Here is a 21,958-nt window from a genome sequence, read left to right as displayed (position 1 = left end):
TCCTTTTATCCTCATCCAGATGTTTTCAATCATGAAACAGTGTTTTGAATTCTGTTACTTTCTGTTATACTATTTATTTAGAACAAAGCCTATCCCGTGTTTCAGATGAGTTTTAGCATTCCCATTCTTTCCAAGCATTCTGTCTAATTGGGGTTGACATATCCAACAGTGAATAAGTGTGCCTGTTTTTCCACATCCTCTCCAGAACTTGTTGTTTTCTGTTTTATTGATCATGGCCATTCTGGTGGGTATGAGATGATATCTCATTGTGTCTAACCTAATTTTGAAGGAGAGGAAATTGGGGTAAGATACAAGTCTACAGCAAATTCGTGAAATAGTCTGGGTTTCATTCTATGACAATAAAATGTCAAATGGTACAACCACTGTGGAAGGCAGTTTGGTGGGTCCTCAGGACGCTAAATATAGAATTGCAATATGACCCAGCAGTACCATTGATAGGTATCTACTCAGAGGACATGAAGGCAAGGACACAAACGGACATTTGCACACCAATGTTTATAGCAGCATTATTTACAATTGCCAAGAGATGAAAACAGGCAAAATGTCCATCAACAGATGAGTGACTAAACAAGGTATGGTATATACATACGATAGAATATTATGCAGCTTTTAAGACAGAATAAAGTTATGAAGTATGTAACAACGTGGATGGACCATATGGACATTATGCTGAGTGAGATTAGCAGAAACAAAAGGACAAATACTGTATGATCTCACTGATACGAACTGACATTAGTGAATAAACTTGGAGAATTTCATTGGTAACAGAGACCATCAGGAGATGAAAATAGGATAAGATATTGGGTAATTGGAGCTGAAGGGATACAGATTGTGCAACAGGACTGACTGTAAAAACTCAGAATACTACCTAACTGTGATACCATTATGTTAGAACACTGAATGATTGAATGTGAGAATAACAGAGGGAGGCGGGCTGGGGGCACAAATGAAATCAGAAAGAAAGATAAACAATGAAGACTGAGATGATATAATCTAGGAATACCTAGAGTATATAATGATAGTGACTAAATGTGCAAATTTTAAAATGTTTTTGCATGAGGAAGAACAAAGGAATGCATTACTGCAGGGTGTTGAAAATAGAGGTAATTAACATTTTAAAATTTCAACTAATGCATGAGACTAAAGCAAAAAATGTTTATTTGGTACAAAATTTGTATTTTGATTAGTGCAGCTCCTAATATAACTTATGTGGACAGCTTAATTGAACACCATAAGTACATGGAACCTTGAGTAGGGCATAAGGTTTTGTAGGTTTGTCCAGAGTGATGCCAAAAAAAATCCCAGAGTAATTTGAACAGTGAGTAAAAAAGTATTAATCTCCTTGGGGGGAATGGTGAGAAAGGGGGAAAATTCAACTTCCCCAAGTGAAGAATTTGTGATATTCTCACAAGCTGTGGGGACAACCAAAGCAATAGGCTGAGTCCTCAATCTTGGGGTTTGTTCATATGAAACTTAACTCCACAAAGGATAGATGAAGCCTACTTAAAATTAGGCCTAAGCGTCACCCCCCAAGAGAACCTCTTTTGTTGCTCAGATGTGGCCTCTCTCTCCAGCCAGCATAACAAGCAAACTCACCACCCGCCCTCTATCTACGTGGGACATGACTCCCAGGGTTGTGGACCTTCCTGGCAACAGGGACAGAAATCCTAGAATGAGCTGGGACTCAGCATCAAGGGATTGAGCAAACCTTTTTGACCGAAAGGAGGAAGAGAGAAATGAGACAAAATAAAGTGTCAATGCCTGAGAGATTCCAAACAGAGTTGAGAGGTTATCCTGGAGGTTATTCTTACACAGTAAATAGATATCACCTTGTTAGTCGATATGTAATGGAGAGGCTGGAGGGAAGTGCCTGAAAATGTAGAGCTGTGTTCAGGTAACCATGTTTCTTGAAGATGATTGTATAATGATATAGCTTTCACAATGTGACTGTGTGATTGTGAAAATCTTGTGTCTGATGCTCCTTTTATCTACTTTATCAGATGAGTAAAACATATGGAATAAAAATAAATAATAGGGGGAACAAATGTTAAAATAAATTTAGTTTGAAATGCTAGTGATCAATGAAAGGGAGGGGTAAGGAGTATGGTATGTATGAATTTTTTTCTGTTGTCTTTTTATTTCTTTTTCTGAGTTGATGCAAATGTTCTAAGAAATTATCATGATGATGAATATGCAACTATGTGATGATATTGTGAATTACTGATTATATATGTAGAACGAAATGGGCATATGTTAAGAATGTTTGTGTTTGTTATCTTTTTTTAATTTAAAAATTAATAAAGAATATATATTAAAAAAAAAAACAACCCTTGAGAGCCCAGGCAGCCGGAGACCTCTGGAGATGAAGAATGGGAACACCCCCAGGGTAGTTTCATGAAATAAGAAACCTGGAGAGAAAGCTAGCAGACATCGCCGTGTTCGCCATGTGCCTTTCCAGCTAAGAGAGAAACCCCAAACTTCATCGGCCTTTCTTGCTTTGGACATTTTTATATACTTGTTTTAATGGAGACATGTTCGTGGCCTTAGAACTGTAAACTAACAACTCAATGAATTCCTCCTTGTAAAAGCTGTAAAAAAAAAAATTAGGTTAAAGAATGAGATCATGCATAGGGTTTCTCCAAGACCATAAGGTCTTTGTCTGGTTTCACGGGATGGAAGTAGCTGCTACCTCTTCTCCTGGTGCTACTTAGATCTCATGCTAGCCTCATCTCGATCAGGAGCTTCTCTGTCATTGGATACTAACTCACACCCTTAGCTCCTCCTTCATTTCTAAGTGGCTAACTCCATATTGTTGGTATTTTTGATATAGTAACTTTAGAGTCTAGCTTTATAGGAGAGTTCTTAAAGGCATCATACCCTTGATTCTCTTAATATTTTAAAAATGTTGAACCAGTTTTCAGAGACATGCAATGATTTTCTCTAAAGGGTCTCAAGAGCAACATCACTCAAAAGGTATTTTATAAATGTTAAATAATAATGTACTGAACTTTAAGTACTTTGCATCCTCTTCTCACTTTGTTAATATTTTTAATTGGATCCTATAGCAGGGGATTTGGACTTAATTTATTTCAGGTGATGCTGTTCTTATACAATTATTCAGTTGACTTAATTAGAGATATTATAATTATATTAAAGATAATTAATTACATTAGTGTCCTAATGTGCTATATCAGGGAAATAAAAGTACAAACTGTTAGCTCAAGTTTTTGTATTTTTGCATGGTGCTTATCCTACAGCTAAAGTGTTTTTCAAGCCACAGGATCAGAGTGGGCATGCAAGCCTTTTGAGCTATTGCTTAATGTAGAAAGTTCTGTCCATGCACAATGTGGGCTTTGTCCAGTGAAACTGTAGGTGAAGCAGAAGTGGCAAAAAAAATTTTTTTTAATTGTGCGCTTTTCTCTTGTAGCTATTAGAGCCAAAGTCCTGGGTTCTAATCCCTCAGCATTCCATTCAGCCCTCTCTGGTTCTCCAGCCCTATGACTGACCCCAACACGTAGTCTTGGGAAGTACCAATTGTGTTTCTTTCTGTATCTCCAGGCTCTGTTAGGGTGCCAATAAATGCTTGTTTTAATTGAATTTGATAATTGGAGAAACAACTCATTGAAAGTGTGTTTAGAGCACTGCGAGCCCCACACAACTATTTTAAAATATGGAAAATCAAAGTACATATCCTGAGTGAGGTACTTTCCAAATTTATCTAATCATTGGAACAACCCAAGAAGTAATTTTTGGGCTTTACTGACTCCATCTCCAGGAGTGGGGCTTAGGTATCTATCTGCATTTTAAAACTCCCCAGGTAAGTCAGGTTTGAGAAACCCAATTTAAAGGGTCTTTTATCACTTGTTTACAAACAGTAAGATTTTTCTTTTCAAGACAGACTCATTGCCTATTCCAGTTTATAGTAAAAATGAGTTTCATTTATACCTTATTACTTACATCTAAAGCATTTTCTTTGAGCTAATAGTTTATGTTTAGCTAATGGGAGTATCCACAGATGTCTACAAGGAATGATAATGTCCAAGAAGGAGTAGAATAGTGGTGATTTATGAAATTAGTATTTTCCACTTGGAAGCTATCAAGTCCCTTGGCAGGCAAAGCCCTGTGAGCCCAGTTCCCTAAAAAGCAGATTTGAGTATTTACTGGAAGTTAAATAGGTATGCAGTGAGAGAAATAAACTCTTTTAAGATTTGAATGACTTTCATTGATGTCCTGCGGTGTATTGTTTGCCCTAATATGAATTACCCTTCATCATAGGGTTAAATATCATATGTCACATCAAATACTCAGCTGAGTCTGTCTGAATAAAGTTTATAGAAGAAGAAACTAAATGAAAATCAGAGAAATGCATATTGTTGGACTTAATACAACACAGCTGGCTTGGTCTTTTCAAAATGGCAATGTAATAGAGGAAAAAAAAGATTTAAGTGTAATACAAACAAATGCAAAGTGTGAATAAGGATTGATCATTTTTGGAAAAAAAAAATAGCTAGAAAGACATTTTAGGCCCTACTGGGAAGTTTATACATGGACTCAATATTAGCTAATATTACTGAACCATCGCTAATTTTTCTAGCTGTGGAATAGTATCATGATTATATAGGAGAATGTTCTTATCTTAGAAGATGCATGCAAAAACAAGGGTGAAGCATCCTGCAGCTAGTGGTATGCGGAAGTAAAGTCCTGCCAGCTCAAAGCTTATTATTAAATATTTAGGAATTTTGTGATCCCACAGCTGTTGGAAGCTGGAAATCAGAGTATTTACACCACAGAAATCTACAAGTGCTACAAATAGGAGCTCCCCTAATACTCCCCAAACAGCCATTACAGCATAAATGCAAACAACATAGCATAAATATAGACAATACTTAAACAAATGGACACAATTATTTTCCAACAAAATTTTATTTACAAAATAGGCAGGCCAGATTTGGCTCTGGGACCATAGCAGTTTGCCCACTGTTATGCTAGTCTTTCAACTTTTCTGTACTTCTGAAATATTTTATAATTAAAAATTGAAAAAAAATAAGTTCTGGTTTCTTAGTCTAGTTTTCAGAACTTTCCTGGGTCCCCTGACACATATTCCTACAAGTAGTATCACTCAGATCTGTTTCCATTCACTGGACACTGTACTCTTTGGTCTCTTCTGTTGCCTTTGCAGGAGCTGTTAACTCTTCCTACAATTCCCTTGTGGCTACCATCCCCATATCTGTTTAGTCACATTCTCAAGACATGCTTCAGGTTCCACTTACTCTGATAAGCCTCCTCGAATTTCTTCCAATGATTGTAGGCCTCATTCCACTGAACATCCGTAGCCCTACATTCGTACCTTAGTTTTGCTACTTTTTGTGGAATGCCCTTAATTAGCTCTTGACTCATAAAGGAGAGAAGGATCATTCTACTCTTTACACATAGTAGGTGCTCAAGTAATACTTATAAGTTAAACATCTAATCCAGCCATACAGATATCCGCATGCCTGCAGGTATCTACCTAGAAGTCTAGAATTATGGAAGACTATTGACCTGTCTGACCTAGATTTGGGGAGATTCAAGAGAATTAAAATAGGGGAAGTGTGTTTTTGTTTTGTTTTGCTTAATCTTTAAGACTGGTCTGATCCATGTTCATCTGACTTTGAAGTTGTGTGTCAAGTCAAAATAGACTTCATCTTGGTGGCTGGAGTGGCTTTCTTGGCTAAGGGCTTGAGTGGGAAGAACTAAGTCATTCCAAGCATCTATAGTATTTTAGACATTGTTAAGCACATTTGCTGCCTCATTTAGTTCCCCAAAAGTCCTACAAGGGACTGATATTATCCCCATTTAGAACTCAGAGCAGTTAAATGGTTTCCCTAAAATTATAAAACTAAAATAGAAATTTGAATCTGGCAGCCTCTGATATTGCCTTTATACCTTCAGTGATTGGTAAGAGACTTATGCCAAAATGTTCCCCCAAACTGCCCTGCAATGTAGCAAAATCTGTGGGTTGCTGAGTCTGGTGGTGTATATAGTCTTATGTGCCCCTGTATGGGACAGTGGAAAATCTGCCTTCTCCACTTCACGTCCACTAGAATGGCTATTATTTTTTTTAATTTTTTATTAATTAAAAAATTACAAGAAGCACAAACATTCCCAACACATACACTCAGCAATTCACAATATCATCACATAGTTGCATATTCATCATCATGATCATTTACCACACATTTCCATCAATTCAGAAAAAATAAAGACAACAGAAAAATAAAACTAAAACAGAAAAAATAAAAATTTTACATACCATACCCCTTACCCCTCACTTTCATTGATCGCTAGCATTTCAAACTAAATTTATTTTAACATTTGTTCCCCCATTATTTATTTTTATTCCATATGTTCTACTCATCTGTTGACAAGGTAGATAAAAGGAGCATCAGACACAAGGTTTTCACAATCACACAGTCACATCGTGGAAGCTATATCATTATACAATCATCATCAAGAAACATGGCTACTGGAACACAGCTCTACGTTTTCAGGCGGTTCCCTCCAGCCTCTCCATTACATCTTTTTTTTTTTTTTTTTTTTTTTTTTTTTTTTTTTTTTAAAGACAGAGAGAAGGAAGGAAGGATAGAAGGAAGGAAGAGAGGAAGAAAGGGAAACATCTTTTTAAACATTTTCTTGTTTTTATTGTATTTTGTTTCTCCGTTTTCGTTACATGGGCTGGGGCCGGGAATCGAACCGAGGTCCTCCGGCATAGCAGGCAAGCACTTTGCCCGCTGAGCCACCGCGGCCCGCCCCTCTCCATTACATCTTGAATAACAAGATGATATCTACTTGATGCATAAGATAACCTCTCGACTCTGATTGGAATCTCTCAGCCATTGACACTTTGTCTCATTTCCCTCTTCCCCCTTTTGGTCCAGAAGGTTTTCTCAATCCCTTGATGCTAAGCCTCAGCTCATTCTAGGGTTTTTCTCAATTCCTTGATGCTGAATCTTCGCTCATTCCAAGATCTCTGTCCCACGTAGCCAGGAAGGTCCACACCCCACCCTGGGAGTCATGTCCCACTCAGAGAGGGAGAGGGTAGTGAGACTGCTCATTGTGTTGGCTGGAGAGAGGGGCCACATCTAAGCAACAAAAGAGGCTCTCTGGGGGTTGAGTCTTAGGCCTAAATTTCAAGTAGACTTGACCTATCCTTTGCGGGGTTAAGTTTCATATGAACAAACCCCAAGACTGGGAGCTCTGCCTATAGCTTTGGTTGTCCACACCATTTGTGAGAATATCAAGAATTCAACTTAGGGAAGTTGAATTCCTCCCCGTTCTCACCACTCCCCAAAGGGGGCTTTGCAGATACTTTTCCACTCACCGATCGAATCACTCTGGGATTCATCGGGGCATCACTCTGGACAAACTAACAAAATCTCATGTCCTACCTGAGATTCCAAGTACTTATGGCGTTCAATCAAACTATCTACATAAGTTATATTAGGAAATGCACTAGTCAAAATATTAATTTTGTAACATTTTTTGCTTTAGTCTCACACAGAAGGTGACATTTTAAAATAAAATATTAATTACCATCTATTTTCAGTACCCTGCAATAATGACATTCCTTTGTTCTTCCTCATGCAAAAACATTTTTAAAATTGTACCTTGTACATTTCACTGTTATTATACACTCTAGGCATTCCTAGATTATACCATCTCAATCTTTAACATCTATCTTTCTGATTTCAATATGTCCCCAGCCCTCCTCCCTCTATCATTCTCACATGCAGCTTCATTCAGTGTTTTAACATAATTATATTACAGTTAGGTAGTATTGTGCTGTCCATTTATGAATTTTTGTATCCAGTCCTGTTGCACAGTCTGTATCCCTTCAGCTCCAATTACCCAATATCTTACCCTATTTCTATCTCCTGATGGTCTCTGTTATGAACAAAATATTCCAAGTTTATTCACTAATGTCAGTTCAAATCAATGAAACCATACAGTATTTATCCTTTAGTTTTTGACTAGTCTCACTCAGCATAATGTTCTCAAGGTCCATCCATGTTGTTACATACTTCATAAGTTTATTCTGTCTTAAAGCTGCATAATATTCCATCGTTTGTATATACCACAGTTTGTTTAGCCACTCGTCTATTGATGGGCATTTTGGCTGTTTCCATCTCCTTGCAATTGTAAATAATGCTGCTATAAACATTGGTGTGCAAATGTCCGTTTGTATCTTTGCCCTTATGTCCTCAGAGTAGATACCTAGCAATGGTATTGCTGGGTCATATGGCAATTCTATATTCAGCTTTTTGAGGAACTGCCAAACTGCCTTCCACAGTGGTTGCACCATTTGACATTCCCACCAACAGTGAATAAGTGTGCCTCTTTCTCTGCCTCCTCTCCAGCACTTGTCATTTCCTGTTTTATTGATAATGGCCATTCTGGTGGGTGTGAGATGATATCTCATTGTGGTTTTGATTTGCATTTCTCTAATGGCCAGGGACATTGATATCTCTTCATGTGCCTTTTGGCCATTTGTATCTCCTCTTCTGAGAAGTGTCTGTTCAAGTCTTTTTCCCACTTTGTAATTGGATTGGCTGTCTTTTTGTTGTTGAGTTGAACAATCTCTTTATAAATTCTGGATACTAGACCTTTATCTGATATGTCATTTCCAAATATTGTCTCCCACTATGTAGGCTGTTTTTTTTACTTTCTTGATGAAGTTCTTTGATGCACAAAAGTGTTTAATTTTGAGGAGTTCCCATTTATTTATTTATTTATTTCTTCAGTGCTCTTGCTTTAGGTGTAAGGTCTATAAAACCGCCTCCAATTATAAGATTTATAAGATATTTCCCTACATTTTCCTCTAACTGTTTTATGGTCTTAGACCTAATGTTTAGATCTTTGATCCATTTTGAGTTAACTTTTGTATAGGGTGTGAGATACAGGTCCTCTTTCATTCTTTTGCATATGGATATCCAGTTCTCTAGGCACCATTTATTGAAGAGACTGTTCTGTCCCAGGTGAGTTGGCTTGACTGCCTTATCAAAGATCAAATGTCCGTAGATGAGAGGGTCTATATGTGAACACTCTGTTCGATTCCATTGGTCAATATATCTATCTTTATGCCAGTACCATGCTGTTTTGACCACTGTGGCTTCATAATATGCCTTAAAGTCAGGCAGCGTGAGACCTCCAGCTTCGTTTTTTTTCCCTCAAGATACTTTTAGTCATTCGGGGCATCCTGCCCTTCCAGATAAATTTGCTTATTGGTTTTTCTATTTCTGAAAAGTAAGCTGTTGGGATTTTGATTGGTATTGCATTGAATCTGTAAATCAATTTAGGTAGAATTGACATCTTAACTATATTTAGTCTTCCAATCCATGAACACGGTATGCCCTTCCATCTATTTAGGTCTTCTGTGTTTTCTTTTAACAGTTTCTTGTAGTTTTCTTTGTATAGGTCTTTTGTCGCTTTAGTTAAATTTTCTCCTGAGTATTTTATTCTTTTAGTTGCAATTGTAAATGGAATTTGTTTCTTGATTTCCCCCTCAGATTGTTCATTACTAGTGTATAGAAACACTACAGATTTTTGAATGTTGATCTTGTACCCTGCCACTTTGCTATACTCGTTTATTAGCTCTAGTAGTTTTGCTGTGGATTTTTCAGGGTTTTCGACATATAGTATCATATCATCTGCAAACAGTGATAGTTTTACTTCTTCCTTTCTAATTTTGACACCTTGTATTTCTTTTTCTTGTCTAATTGCTCTAGCTAGAACTTCCAACACAATGTTAAATAACAGTGGTGATAGTGGACATCCTTGTCTTATTCCTGATCTTAGGGGGAAAGTTTTCAGTTTTTCCCCATTGAGGACAATATTAGTTGTGGGTTTTTCATATATTCCCTTTATCATTTTAAGGAAATTCCCTTGTATTCCTATCCTTTGAAGTGTTTTCAACAGGAAAGGATGTTGAATTTTGTCCAATGCCTTCTCTGCATCAATTGAGATGATCATGCGATTTTTGTGCTTTGATTTGTTGATATGGCGTATTACATTAATTGATTTTCTTATGTTGAACCATCCTTGCATACCTTGGATGAATCCTACTTGGTCATGATGTATAATTCTTTTAATGTGTTGCTGGATTCGATTTGCTGGAATTTTGTTGAGGATTTTTGCATCTATATTCATTAGAGAGATTGGTCTATAGTTTTCTTCTTTTGTAATATCTTTGCCTGGTTTTGGTATGAGGGTGATGTTGGCTTCATAGAATGAATTAGGCAGCTTTCCCGCTGCTTCAATTTTTTTGAAGAGTTTGAACAGGATTGGTACTAATTCTTTCTGGAATGTTTGGTAGAATTCACATGTGAAGCCATCTGGTCCTGGACTTTTCTTTTTGGGAAGCTTTTTAATGACTGATTCAGTTTCTTTACTTGTCATTGGTTTGTTGAGGTCATCTATTTCTTCTTGAGTCAAAGTTGGTTGTTCATGCCTTTCTAGGAACTTGTCCATTTCATCTACATTGTTGTATTTATTAGCATAAAGTTGTTCATAGTATCCTGTTATTACCTCCTTTATTTCTGTGGGGTCAGTGGTTATGTCTCCTCTTCCATTTCTGATCTTATTTATTTGCATCCTCTCTCTTCTTCTTTTTGTCAATCTTGCTAAGGGCACATCAATCTTGTTGATTTTCTCATAGAACCAACTTCTGGTTTTATTGATTTTCTCAATTGCTTTCATGTTCTCAATTTCATTTATTTCTGCTCTAACCTTTGGTATTTCTTTCCTTTTGCTTGCTTTTGGGTTAGTTTGCTGTTTTTTCTCCAGTTCTTCCAAGTGGACAGTTAATTCCTGTATTTTTGCCCTTCCTTCTTTTTTGATACAGGCATTTAGGGTAATAAATTTCCCTCTTAGCACTGCCTTTGCTGCATCCCATAAGTTTTGATATGTTGTGTTTTCATTTTCATTTGCCTCGAGATGTTTACTGATTTCTCTTGTAATTTCTTCCTTGACCCACTGGTTGTTTAAGAGTGTGTTGTTGAGCCTCCACATATTTGTGAATTTTCTGGCGCTTTGCTATTATTGATTTCCAACTTTATTCCCTTATGATCTGAGAAAGTGTTTTGTATGATTTCAATCTTTTTAAATTTGTTGAGACTTGCTTTGTGACCCAGCATATGGTCTATCTTTGAGAATGATCCCTGAGCACTTAAGAAAAAGGTGTATCCTGCTGTTGTGGGGTGTAATGTCCTATAAATGTCTGTTAAGTCTAGCTCATTTATTGTAATATTCAAATTCTCTGTTTCTTTATTGATCCTCTGTCTAGATGTTCTGTCCATTGATGAGAGTGGGGAATTGAAGTCTCCAACTATTACGGTAGATGTGTCTATTTCCCTTTTCAGTGTTTGCAGTGTTTGCCTCATGTATTTTGGGACATTCTGGTTTGGTGCATAAATATTTATGATTGTTATGTCTTCATGTTGAATTGTTCCTTTTATTAGTACATAGTATCCTTCTTTGTCTCTTTTAACTGTTTTCCATTTGAAGTCTAATTTGTTGGATATTAGTATAGCTACTCCTGCTCTTTTCTGGTTGTTATTTGCATGAAATATCTTTTCCCAACCTTTCACTTTCAACCTATGTTTATCTTTGAGTCTAAGATGTGTTTCCTGTAGACAGCATATAGAAGAATCCTGTTTTTTAATCCATTCTGCCAGTCTGTGTCTTTTGATTGGGGAGTTTAATCCATTAACATTTAGTTTTATTACTGTTTGGGTGGTACTTTCCTCTACCATTTTGCCTTTTGTATTTTGTATGTCATATCTAATTTTCCTTCTTTCTCCACTCTTCTCCACATCTCTCTCTTCTGTCTTTTTGTATCTGTCTCTAGTGCTCCCTTTAGTATTTCTTGCAGAGCTGGTCTCTTGGTCACAAATTCTCTCAGTGATTTTTTGTCTGAAAATGTTTTAATCTCCTCCTCATTTTTGAAGGACAATTTTGCTGGGTATGGAATTCTTGGTTAGCAGTTTTTCTCTTTTAGTAATTTAAATATATCATCCCACTGTCTTCTCGCCTCCGTGGTTTCTGCTGAGAAATCTACACATAGTCTTATTGGGTTTCCCTTGTATGTGATGGATTGTTTTTCTCTTGCTGCTTTCAAGATCCTCTCTTTCTCTTTGACCTCTGACATTCTGACTAGTACGTGTCTTGGAGAACGTCTATTTGGATCTATTCTCTTTGGGGTATGCTGCACTTCTTGGATCTGTAATTTTAGGTCTTTCATAAGAGTTGGGAAATTTTCAGTGATAATTTCTTCCATTAGTTTTTCTCCTCCTTTTTCCTTCTCTTCTCCTTCCGGGACCCCCACAACATGTATATTTGTGTGCTTCATATTATCATTCCATTCCCTGAGTCCCTGCTCATATTTTTCCATTTTTTTTTCCCTATAGTTTCTGTATCTTGTTGGATTTCAGATGTTCTGTCCTCCAGTTCACTAATCCTAACCTCTGTCTCTTGAAATCTACCATTGTAGGTTTCCATTGTTTTTTTCATCTCTTCTACTGTATCTTTCATTCCCATAAGTTCCGTGATTTGTTTTTTCAGACTTCCCATTTCTTCTTTTTGTTCGTTCCTTGCCTTCTTCATATCCTCCCTCAATTCATTGATTTGGTTTTTGATAAGGTTTTCCATGTCTGTTCGTATATTCTGAATTAGTTGTTTCAGCTTCTCTATCTCGTTTGAACTATTGGTTTGTTCCTTTGACTGGGCCATATCTTCAATTTTCCTGGTGTGATTTGCTATTTTTTTGCTGGTGTCTAGACATTTAATTACCTTAATTAGTTTATTCTGGTGATTGCTTTCACTTCTCTTACCTAGAATTTTCTTGCTAGATGAGTTTGTTGTCTGTCTGTTCTTTGATCTTCAGTTCTGCTTTTTCTGGACCTCTAGCTTAGGTTTTGTTTAACAGAGGATAATTTTTCAGTTCTTGTTTTCTTGTTTCTTGCCCTGCTTGTATGGTACCTTTTCCCTCCCCACCCTTAGGAGGATCTACGTAGGTATTATGGACTCGAGCCGGGTTTTCCTGGACTAAACTGACCTCCTATCAGGGGCAAGGAGTCACCTGCGTCAGTTTTCCCTGAGGGTGAGACCCAGCAGGTTAAAAGACTTTCCTGTGAAGTCTCTGGGCTCTGTTTTTCTTATCCTGCCCAGTATGTGGCGCGTCTGCCTGCGGGTCGCACCAGCAAAAGATGTTGTGGCACTTTTAACTTTGGTAGACTCTCCCTTCTAGGGGCGTGGTGGAGACAGAAGAGAGGTTGTAGGCTGGTTTTAATGGCTTCAAATTGCCAAGCCCTCGGGTCTGAATTCCTTGAGGGAGGGATTCCACCTGAATTGGGCTTCACCCCTCTCCTGGGGAAGGCACAGGTGGGAGACAGCCCTGAAAGCAGCCCATTTCTGCCTGTGCCTGGGGCAGTTGCAGCCTGAGAAGTCCCGCTGCTGAATCCAGAGGCTGCCAAGTCTCCATAGAGACACAGCCACTAAAGCCTCCATTTCCTCCCCTTTCCTCTTTTTCCGTGAGCCCAATGAGCAACCTCTGCCTTGAGCAGGTTTACAGTCTCTTTCCTTTCCCTCTGGGAAGCCGCCTGTGGGGGAGGGGTACTGGCTGCCATGGCTTGGGAAACTCACGGTTTTGGGGAGGCTTGCAGCTGGTCCAGCTGGTCTCGACTGGGGTACACTGTGTGTCCAGTCACTGACATGGCTCTGGGAGCTTTTCGGTACTGTTTTTAGTTATTTAGTAGTTGTTCTGGAGGACAAACTAAAACGCGCACATTGCTAAACCGCCATCTTGGCCTTCATTCTGGCTATTATTTTTTAAAAAGGAAAATAACAGGTGTCGATGAGGATACAGAGAAATAAGAACCCTCAAGCACGTTGGTGGAAATGTAAAATGGTATAGCTATTGTGGAAAACAATTTGACAGTTCCTCAGAAAGTTAAATACAGAAATACCATATGATTGGCAATCTACTTCTAGATATATATACCCAAAAAAATTGAAAGCAAGGACTCAAACATACCTGTATATCAATATTCTAGAAATGTTATTCAAAAAGCCAAAAGGTAGAAGCAACCCAAGTGGCCATTAACAGATGAATGGATAAAAAAACTGCAGAATACACATACAATGGAATATTATTCAGCCATAAAAGGCAATGAAGTGACTGTTTAACCCACCATGTTCTCCATGGCACTGAGGGCCCGGTTGGCTGGCCTTGGGAAAGCATACAAGGAATTTGCATAAGACAGCTGTGCAGAATGGAGCTGCAGGAGCCTTATTTGTGCACAGAGTTACTCCTGAGAATAACCCAGATACTCCATTTGATTACACACCAGAAAACTACTAAGAAGATAGAGGCACATCTAAAAAAAAAACTATCCAGACAAGCATAAATCATCAAGTTTGCTTCCAGTCCTGGATTTAGCCTACAGACAGAATGGATAGTTGCCAGTCTCTTCTATGAACAAGGTTAACTGAAGTTTTACAAATGCCCTCAATGAGAGTATATGAAGTAGCAACTTTTTATAAAATGTATAATTGAAAAACAGTTAGAAAGTATCACATTCAGGTATGCACAACTACCCCTTGCATGCTTTGAGATTCTTACAGCAAACTGGAAGCTATACAGAAAAGCTTAGCATAAAAGTTGGGAAGACTACACCTAACAAACTGTTCGCTCTTTTAGAGGTGGAAAGTTTAGGGGCCTTTGTAAGTGCACTGATGGTTCAGATAAATGATAGCTATTATGAAAATCTGATTCCAAAGGATATTGAAGTAATCAACTGGAAGATTTATCTCTTTGACCAAACCATCCAAAGGACCTGCCTATGGTATAAAAGCAGACCTTTAATTTATTTTCAGTTATATATAAAATACATACACACACACAATTGAGTATAAATAGATATTGATATATATGTCACACGAGAAATAAAATATGTATCTCCTATCTACTTAAAGTTAAAAAAAAAACAAACAATGAAGCTCCTAAAGCATGCTACAAAATGGATGAACCTTGAAAATATCAGGTTAAATGAAATAAGCCAGACATAAGGAAACATATTGTATGATCTCACTTATGTGAAATAATTAGAATATGCAAATTCCTAGAGACAGAAAGAAGATTGCAGATTACCAGGGGGGCGACTTAATGCTTAATTGGTATAGAGTTTCATAAGGGGTGATGGAAAACTTTTGGTAGTTGATGGTAGCCTTGAATGTGGGCAAAATGGAAATGTTATATGTATACCACAATAAAAAATTTAAAAAAAAAATAAACACTGGTTTCTGATCTCATCTTTGCCATCATCCATCTATGATCTTGGGTGAGTTGTTGAACTTCTTTGAACCCCTGTTCTCTCATCCTAGTAATTAGAAGAATAAACCAAGCTATTTCTCTTATTTGTTAGTGTTTCATGCATTATTCAGTAGTTTAAAGTCTAATGAAGAGATAGAAAAGAGAAAGGAGAATTAAAATGGAACACTTTATAAAAATGCTGTACTCTAGAAATGCTGTGCACAGGGGACTGGGAGCCCAGAGAAAGAGGCACCCAACCCCTTAGGGGCTGGTCTTTGCTGAGTGCATTATGCCCAGGTGGAATTGGGGGAGCAGGTGTGGGATGGGTGTGGGAGAACCTCAGGTGATAAGGTAGGTCACCTCTGAGAACTGCAAGCATTTCCCCTAAATATATGATGAAAGGAAGAAAGTAAGAAAAAGTAAGATGAAAAGAAGAAAGTAAGGCTGGGCTAGAGCTAGATTCAGAAGGGACTTCTACACCCATTGAAAGAACCTGGATTCTTTTCTTATGGCCATTTATTGGAGGGCAGTGAAGGGCTTTAAGCAAAATTAAATTTGCAGTTTATAAATATCTCCCTGGCAGCATGGTGTGGGTAGAGCCTAGGGGCACAGAGTTGGTGGTAGGAAGACTCTAGGAAATGATCGCAAAAAATAATCTAGGTGAAGAATGTTGATAGCCTGAACTGATGGAGTGGCAATGGGAAAGAAAAGTAGAAGATAAACTTGAGAGCTCTAAAGGAGATAGAATGACTAGAACTTGGTGAGGTATCATTCAAGGTGGCTACAGACAAGCCCCAATCTCGGTGGCTTAAAACAACAAAGATTTCTTTCTTGGCCACACTACATTTTCCATCGTAGGTCATATCAGTCTAAGAAACTTCTCCAAAATTCCAGAGGGTCTCATCTGCACCACCCAGAAGTGGCAAGCATCAGTCAAAACTCATGAATTAGAACTTGTCACATGGTCACACCCAACCACTGGAGGCCAGAAAGTTCAGTCATGAGTGAGCAGCACTCATAAGTGAGTGCCTTAATGGACAGGGCATCAGAGGAGGTCTCCCAGCTTTCTGACAGTAAGGCAAGCATTGGAGGCATTCACTGTGAGAAAAAGACAATCTGGGCAAGGGAAAGCTGACAGATCAAATCATTGCAAGTCTTTTAAAATCTAAAACAACCATTTCATTGATCCTTTGCTGATGCTGAAGGGAGGGATTAGAAGTCAACTCCATTTATTGGCAAGAGTTGACTGTATCCTTTACAAAGGGCATTTTGGTTCATTCTTCCCAGTAAAATAAAATATTTCTGTTGTTTAAATGCTACATTCAGATCTAATACTATGTGCCTTTCTTAAATTTTCATATGGACTATTGTGTCAACATATAGTGTAACAAAAAAAAAAAGTAGTAAGGAATTAACTAGGATGTTGATGAAACCATCTTCAAGTGAAAAAGCTCAGGCTGCTGCATTCAAAATGCCAGGGATGTAAAATGCCCTCCACCTTCGTTACTGCCATCCCCCAGCGGGGCACATTTCAAGATATCAAGGGGTGGGAGTCGGGGAGGAAGTGTAATTAGACTGATTGGAGCCTATTGTGCTGCTCTGGAGCGCAGACACCGAGCAGCCTTAGGGAACGTGTCTCCAGATCTTTGGGGAATGATGTCCTCTTTACCTCAAGATAATGTAGCTGAAACAGTCTATCCTGTACCTCACGCTCTTTGTTTTCTCACATCCCCTCCCCAATTTAATTGTGGGGCTTACTGTATGACTGACTTTTATTGTACACTTACGTACTGTATAACTGACTTATTGTACATTTGTTTCTTAACAGTTGCGAGACACAATCAAAGCTGGCAAAGGTGTGACTTCAGCTATTGACCTGTGTCGTTACCATGGAAACAAAGCCCTGGAAGCCCTGGAGAGCTTTCCTCCCTCAGAGGCCAGATCTGCTTTAGAAAACATTGTGTTTGCTGTGACCAGATTTTCATGACGCCAAATTAAAAAGACGCTATTGTTCATTTGCTGAAAAAACTAGAGAATGAGGTGATCCGGAGAGCTTTCATGATTAAATATCTAACGTAATTAATGGCTTTCAAATATATATATACGTTTATTTCTTCCTTTAATCTCATTGCTAAATGAATACTCCCTTATTTTTGGAAATCCTACAAATAAATTAGAAGGAAAAAAAGGCCAAGCAGTTTTCACTAGTCATGCCAGAAGCACACTTGAGGCTGCAGCAGCAGAAATAATTAATGAGATTCACTCCTGTGACCTCAGCAAATGGACAGGAAATAAGTCCTTATTGATTGGACCGAGCCAGGGATGGCGCCAGGGCGGTGGCCTGTGGTTTTCCTGCTCGTGAAGACAGAGCAAACTGAAAGCTGCAGGTGTCAAGAGAAACACCATCAATATCAGCCAGAGAGGACTGTCAATTCAAAAATTAGTGACCAATTTGTTATAACAAAGAATGAAGTAAGAGAAAATACGCTTTATTTTCCTTTTTTCAATTCTGTCTCTGTACTATTTATAGATACAATATGAATCTACTTTGTGCTTCATGGGTTTTATAAGTTGGTTTTTTTTCTTCCTGAAAAATTGCTGATGAAAAAATAGCAAATATTTTAAGGAGGAGATTAAAAAGTTACCAAATGTTAGATTGGTTGTATTAGGAATTGCCTGATTTTTTTTCTTGAAGACCAGATTTTTTTCAAGCACTATTTCAAAAAGCCAAACTTTCAAAATCAAAAGAAAAGCTGAACATGGAACATCTTTCAAGTGAAACATATTCATTCGTAATACTTTGGTATAGAGAATACCTTTAGTCTCAAAAGAAAAGCTGAACATGGAACATCTTTCAAGTGAAACATATTCATTTGTAATACTTTGGTATAGAGAATACCTTTAGTTTTTGTAAATATCAGTCATATAACTGTTGTACTGGGTAGTTCATTGGTGAGATTTTCCTTTTAACTTCAGAATGTCAGATTTTAGTCTTGAACCACAGACATCCAATTACGGAAAGAACATAAGCAATCTCACAGCCTTGCAATCGGACACTGTCTCTGTGTGGTTCTAGGAGATGATTTTTGCGGCTTGCATGCGTGCAATATGAGAATACCGTTGACAAGAAGGCTGAGTTTACATAAATGATCTAGATTGAGACTCAGCTACCTTTCTTCAGTGTGTGGTGTAATTACAGCCTTTTCTGGAGACATGCAAACACAGCAAACAGATTTTATTACCTTGTTCACTCAAACACTAAGTGAAGTTATTTTAGTTAAATTCTTCTCCTCAAAAGTTACAAAACCATTTTATCAGGGACCAGCGTGTGGCATGCAATGAAGAGACAATGTAAAGCTACAGAGGTTGAAGTACTGTATTATGAAATATTGATAAGTACACTTGGGGTATTGTAATTGTACAGTTTATGCTGCTGCAGTTCGAAGGTCTATAGATAAAGCTTAAGAGAACATTCTTCTGTTTGAACGTCTTTTCTCACTGATATTGGCTTAATTATTAACTATGCTCTAGGTCAGAATAGGGTTTAATCATTAACTTCCATAAAGGAAGAGTAATGAATGCTTTGTCTTCTTTGGATGGCCAGGGACCTCAGTGTGCCTTAGGTTTTATAAAGGATACAGTTGGGTGCTACTGGGCACACAGCAGGATGTTTCTGATTTAGCAGCTGATTTTCAGAGTGACCTTCAACAAGTCACTTCTCTCTGAGCCTCAGTTTCCTCATTTATAAAATGAGGTTATGTGAGATAATTTCTGAAGTTTTTCCAGCTTTGTCTTCTTTTCTAAAAGCTTGACATTTCTGAGTGTCTAACTAACAAAAACACTATACTAGAATCTAGGAGGGAAGAAAGCAAAACTCAAAGAGGGGCTCTGAAAAACTGCAGAAAACTTAATGGCAAACTTCTTGCTAAACTGCCTCAGAAGTGACCTAAAATATTCCCCAACTCTCCTTTGGAATGACTTGTAATCCTGGGCTCTTCTATTTCAGCACCTGCCTTTCCAGTTTCTTTCGATCCTTTCTGACCTCCCTTTTGTCACTGTCTTCCCAGCCTTTGTGTCCTTCGTTCCATCTCTAGTACCTTGCTGTCCTGGCTCCCTGGGAGCTGTGGACTGACCTCACTGTCAGTGACCTCCATCAGAGCTCTGCCCCAGCCCACAGCGGTGCTCACCTCTTTTCTTGGATCATACTTAGCAGAGTTCTCATGTCCTCTGCATTTTGGGTAGCTTCCCTAAAACCCAAAGCATTGGCTAATTCACTCAAAAGTATAAAATGCTAATAGCCTCTCCCCAAGCCCCTTCTCAGGGATATATATTTATTAACCCAAATTAAGTTTTATAATTTGACACAATCTCAAAGGAGAAGTTTAGGGGGAGAGACCTTCCTTAGATACACCTCTCAGGCCACTGCCTGGGTATAAGGCCCTAGAAGGTCTCCTCACTCAAACTTTAGCACTTTAGGCTACTGCTCCCACCCCCGTACTTCCTCACTGTCAGTGTTCTTGATTAAATATCATAAAAGCTGCATTAGTGAGGGGTCCCAGTGTGCCAGGCCCTCTATGAGCATTAATACGCTATCTTGTTTTAGTTCCCACAGTCTTAGGAATTAGTGATATCCCCCAGATGCAGAAACTGGCAGAGAAGACCAGGGACTTATGACTGATATCCATATCCTCACACCCCTCTCCCTTTCCGAGGGTCTTTTCAGCCAAAGATCTCAATTTTGCCTGTGTCTCTGTCCCTAAATCTTCAATGTTTCTTCTAATGGCTATGAATGTGTTCAGTTCCCCATATACCTAAAATAGAATTTCCTCCCTCCATCTTCATTTTTTTTCCTTTCAGCTTTGTCAACAAACCTTCTTTCCTACCACTGATTCTTTAACCCTTGCAACTTGAAATGCATTACAAGCCCCCACATTCTAGACCAGCAAATGCTTTTCTACACCAGCAAATGCTTTAGACATTCAGAATACTTGCAAAACAAATGTACCTGCTCTCTAACTGCACTCCTCTTCTGGCACCCTTTATTAGTCAGAGTTCTCTAGGGAAACAGAACTGACTGGAGGTGTATATAATGTAAATATTATGAGATTTTTTCTAAGAATTGTCTCCTGCAACTGTAGGAATGGGCAAGTCCAAATTCTATAGGTCACTCTAGAACTAGGACCTATAAGCTAAGAACTCTGATGAGGGTTATAGATGAAACCCCCAGGAGAAGTTGGGGGATTCTACTTCAGCCAGTAGAAACAGAAATTCTCTCTTCTGATTGCTGAAATCATCACTTCTCCTTTTGAGGCCTTCACCTGATTGAATGAGACTTCTCTCATTGTTGAAGGCAATCTCCTTAGTTGATTATAGATGTAATCAGCCATAGATGCAATCAACTTACAAATTATTTAAATCGACAAAATATCTCCACAGTAGCAATCAGGTCAGTGCTTGTTTAGCCAAACAACTTGACAGTATAACCGGCCAAGGTGACACAAAAACTTAACCACTCTAGTTCTCCCTTGTCAATTTAGCACCCAGGCATATCTTAAACCATATTTAATCTCCAAATAAAAGCAATAGCATTCATATTTTCACCTAACAATACTCAACAGTCCTACAAACAACCAGAAACACACTGTATTAGTTAGATTCAGTTGTCAACTTGGCCAGGTGAGCATACCTAGTCTTGTGCTGCAGACATAAGCCAATGGTACATGAACCTCATCTGTTGCTAACTAGATCTGCAGTCGGCTAGGAGGCGTGTCTGCTGCAAAGAGTGACTTTTGACTTAATTGGTTGGTGCTTAAATGAGAGATCGCAACGTAGCACTGCTAAGCAGCTCGGCATTCCTCGTCTCAGCACTTGCAGCTCAGCACAGGCCTTTGGAAATGCAGAAAGAAGTCACCCTGGGGAAAGTTGTTGGAACCCAGGGGCCTGGAGAGAAGACCAGCAGAGACCATCCTGTGCCTTCCATGTAAGAAAGAACCTCAGTGGAAAGTTAGCTGCCTTTCCTCTGAAGAACTAACAAAATAAATCCCCTTTTATTAAAAGCCAATCTGTCTCTGGTGTGTTGCATTCCGGCAGCTAGCAAACTAGAACACACACTAATTTTCCCCAGAATAAGGTGCAAGTCTTTGGGTAATATTCTCTTAACTTGATATCCTATGTCATATGATAAGGGGAAGATATCCAAAATTCTTGCTTTATGTATTTATCCAAATATATGCATAACAAAACAAGGAAGAAATATTCATAACGATGACAGTCCTCATTTCTGTAATTTGTCACATGGTCATAGCTCAGACTTATAACTACCTTCTTCCACTATCCGTTCCATATTCCCTTTGCCTTCAGCAAGCCATAGTTCTTAGCCTGGTGGGGTGATCCAAACTTTCATTCTTGAAGTTTCTGAGCCATTAGAAGACCTGCCTGGATTGGGTTGTTGCAGTTTTCCTCTGACTTGAATCACAGTGCATGGTAGTACTAAGAGATTTCCAAGGGCATCTGCTGTATTTCAGACAAGCTGTTCTTTACCTCCACTGTATAGTAGCAGCCCTATTTCTCCCTAATAATCAAGATTGGTCA

The 21,958-nt window shown here is 38.4% G+C and overlaps 1 protein-coding gene and 1 pseudogene across 1 annotated transcript in view; both read left to right on the top strand.

The window, feature by feature from the left end:
- Positions 1-18,166, top strand: part of PDSS2 (decaprenyl diphosphate synthase subunit 2) — a 383,533-nt gene extending 365,367 nt beyond the window's left edge. The window contains exon 8 of the mRNA XM_077162555.1: positions 17,196-18,166. Within this exon, the coding sequence (XP_077018670.1) occupies positions 17,196-17,354 (159 nt within the window). The 3' untranslated portion in view covers positions 17,355-18,166. The remainder of the gene's footprint in view (positions 1-17,195) is intronic.
- LOC143685021 (NADH dehydrogenase [ubiquinone] flavoprotein 2, mitochondrial pseudogene) lies at positions 13,914-15,287 on the top strand (annotated as a pseudogene).
- Positions 18,167-21,958: the final 3,792 nt, after the last annotated feature.

This window comes from Tamandua tetradactyla, chromosome 5 (genome assembly GCF_023851605.1).
Source record: "Tamandua tetradactyla isolate mTamTet1 chromosome 5, mTamTet1.pri, whole genome shotgun sequence".
In the NCBI taxonomy this organism is placed as follows: Eukaryota; Metazoa; Chordata; class Mammalia; order Pilosa; family Myrmecophagidae; genus Tamandua; species Tamandua tetradactyla.
This window is presented reverse-complemented; position numbering and strand designations above follow the sequence as displayed.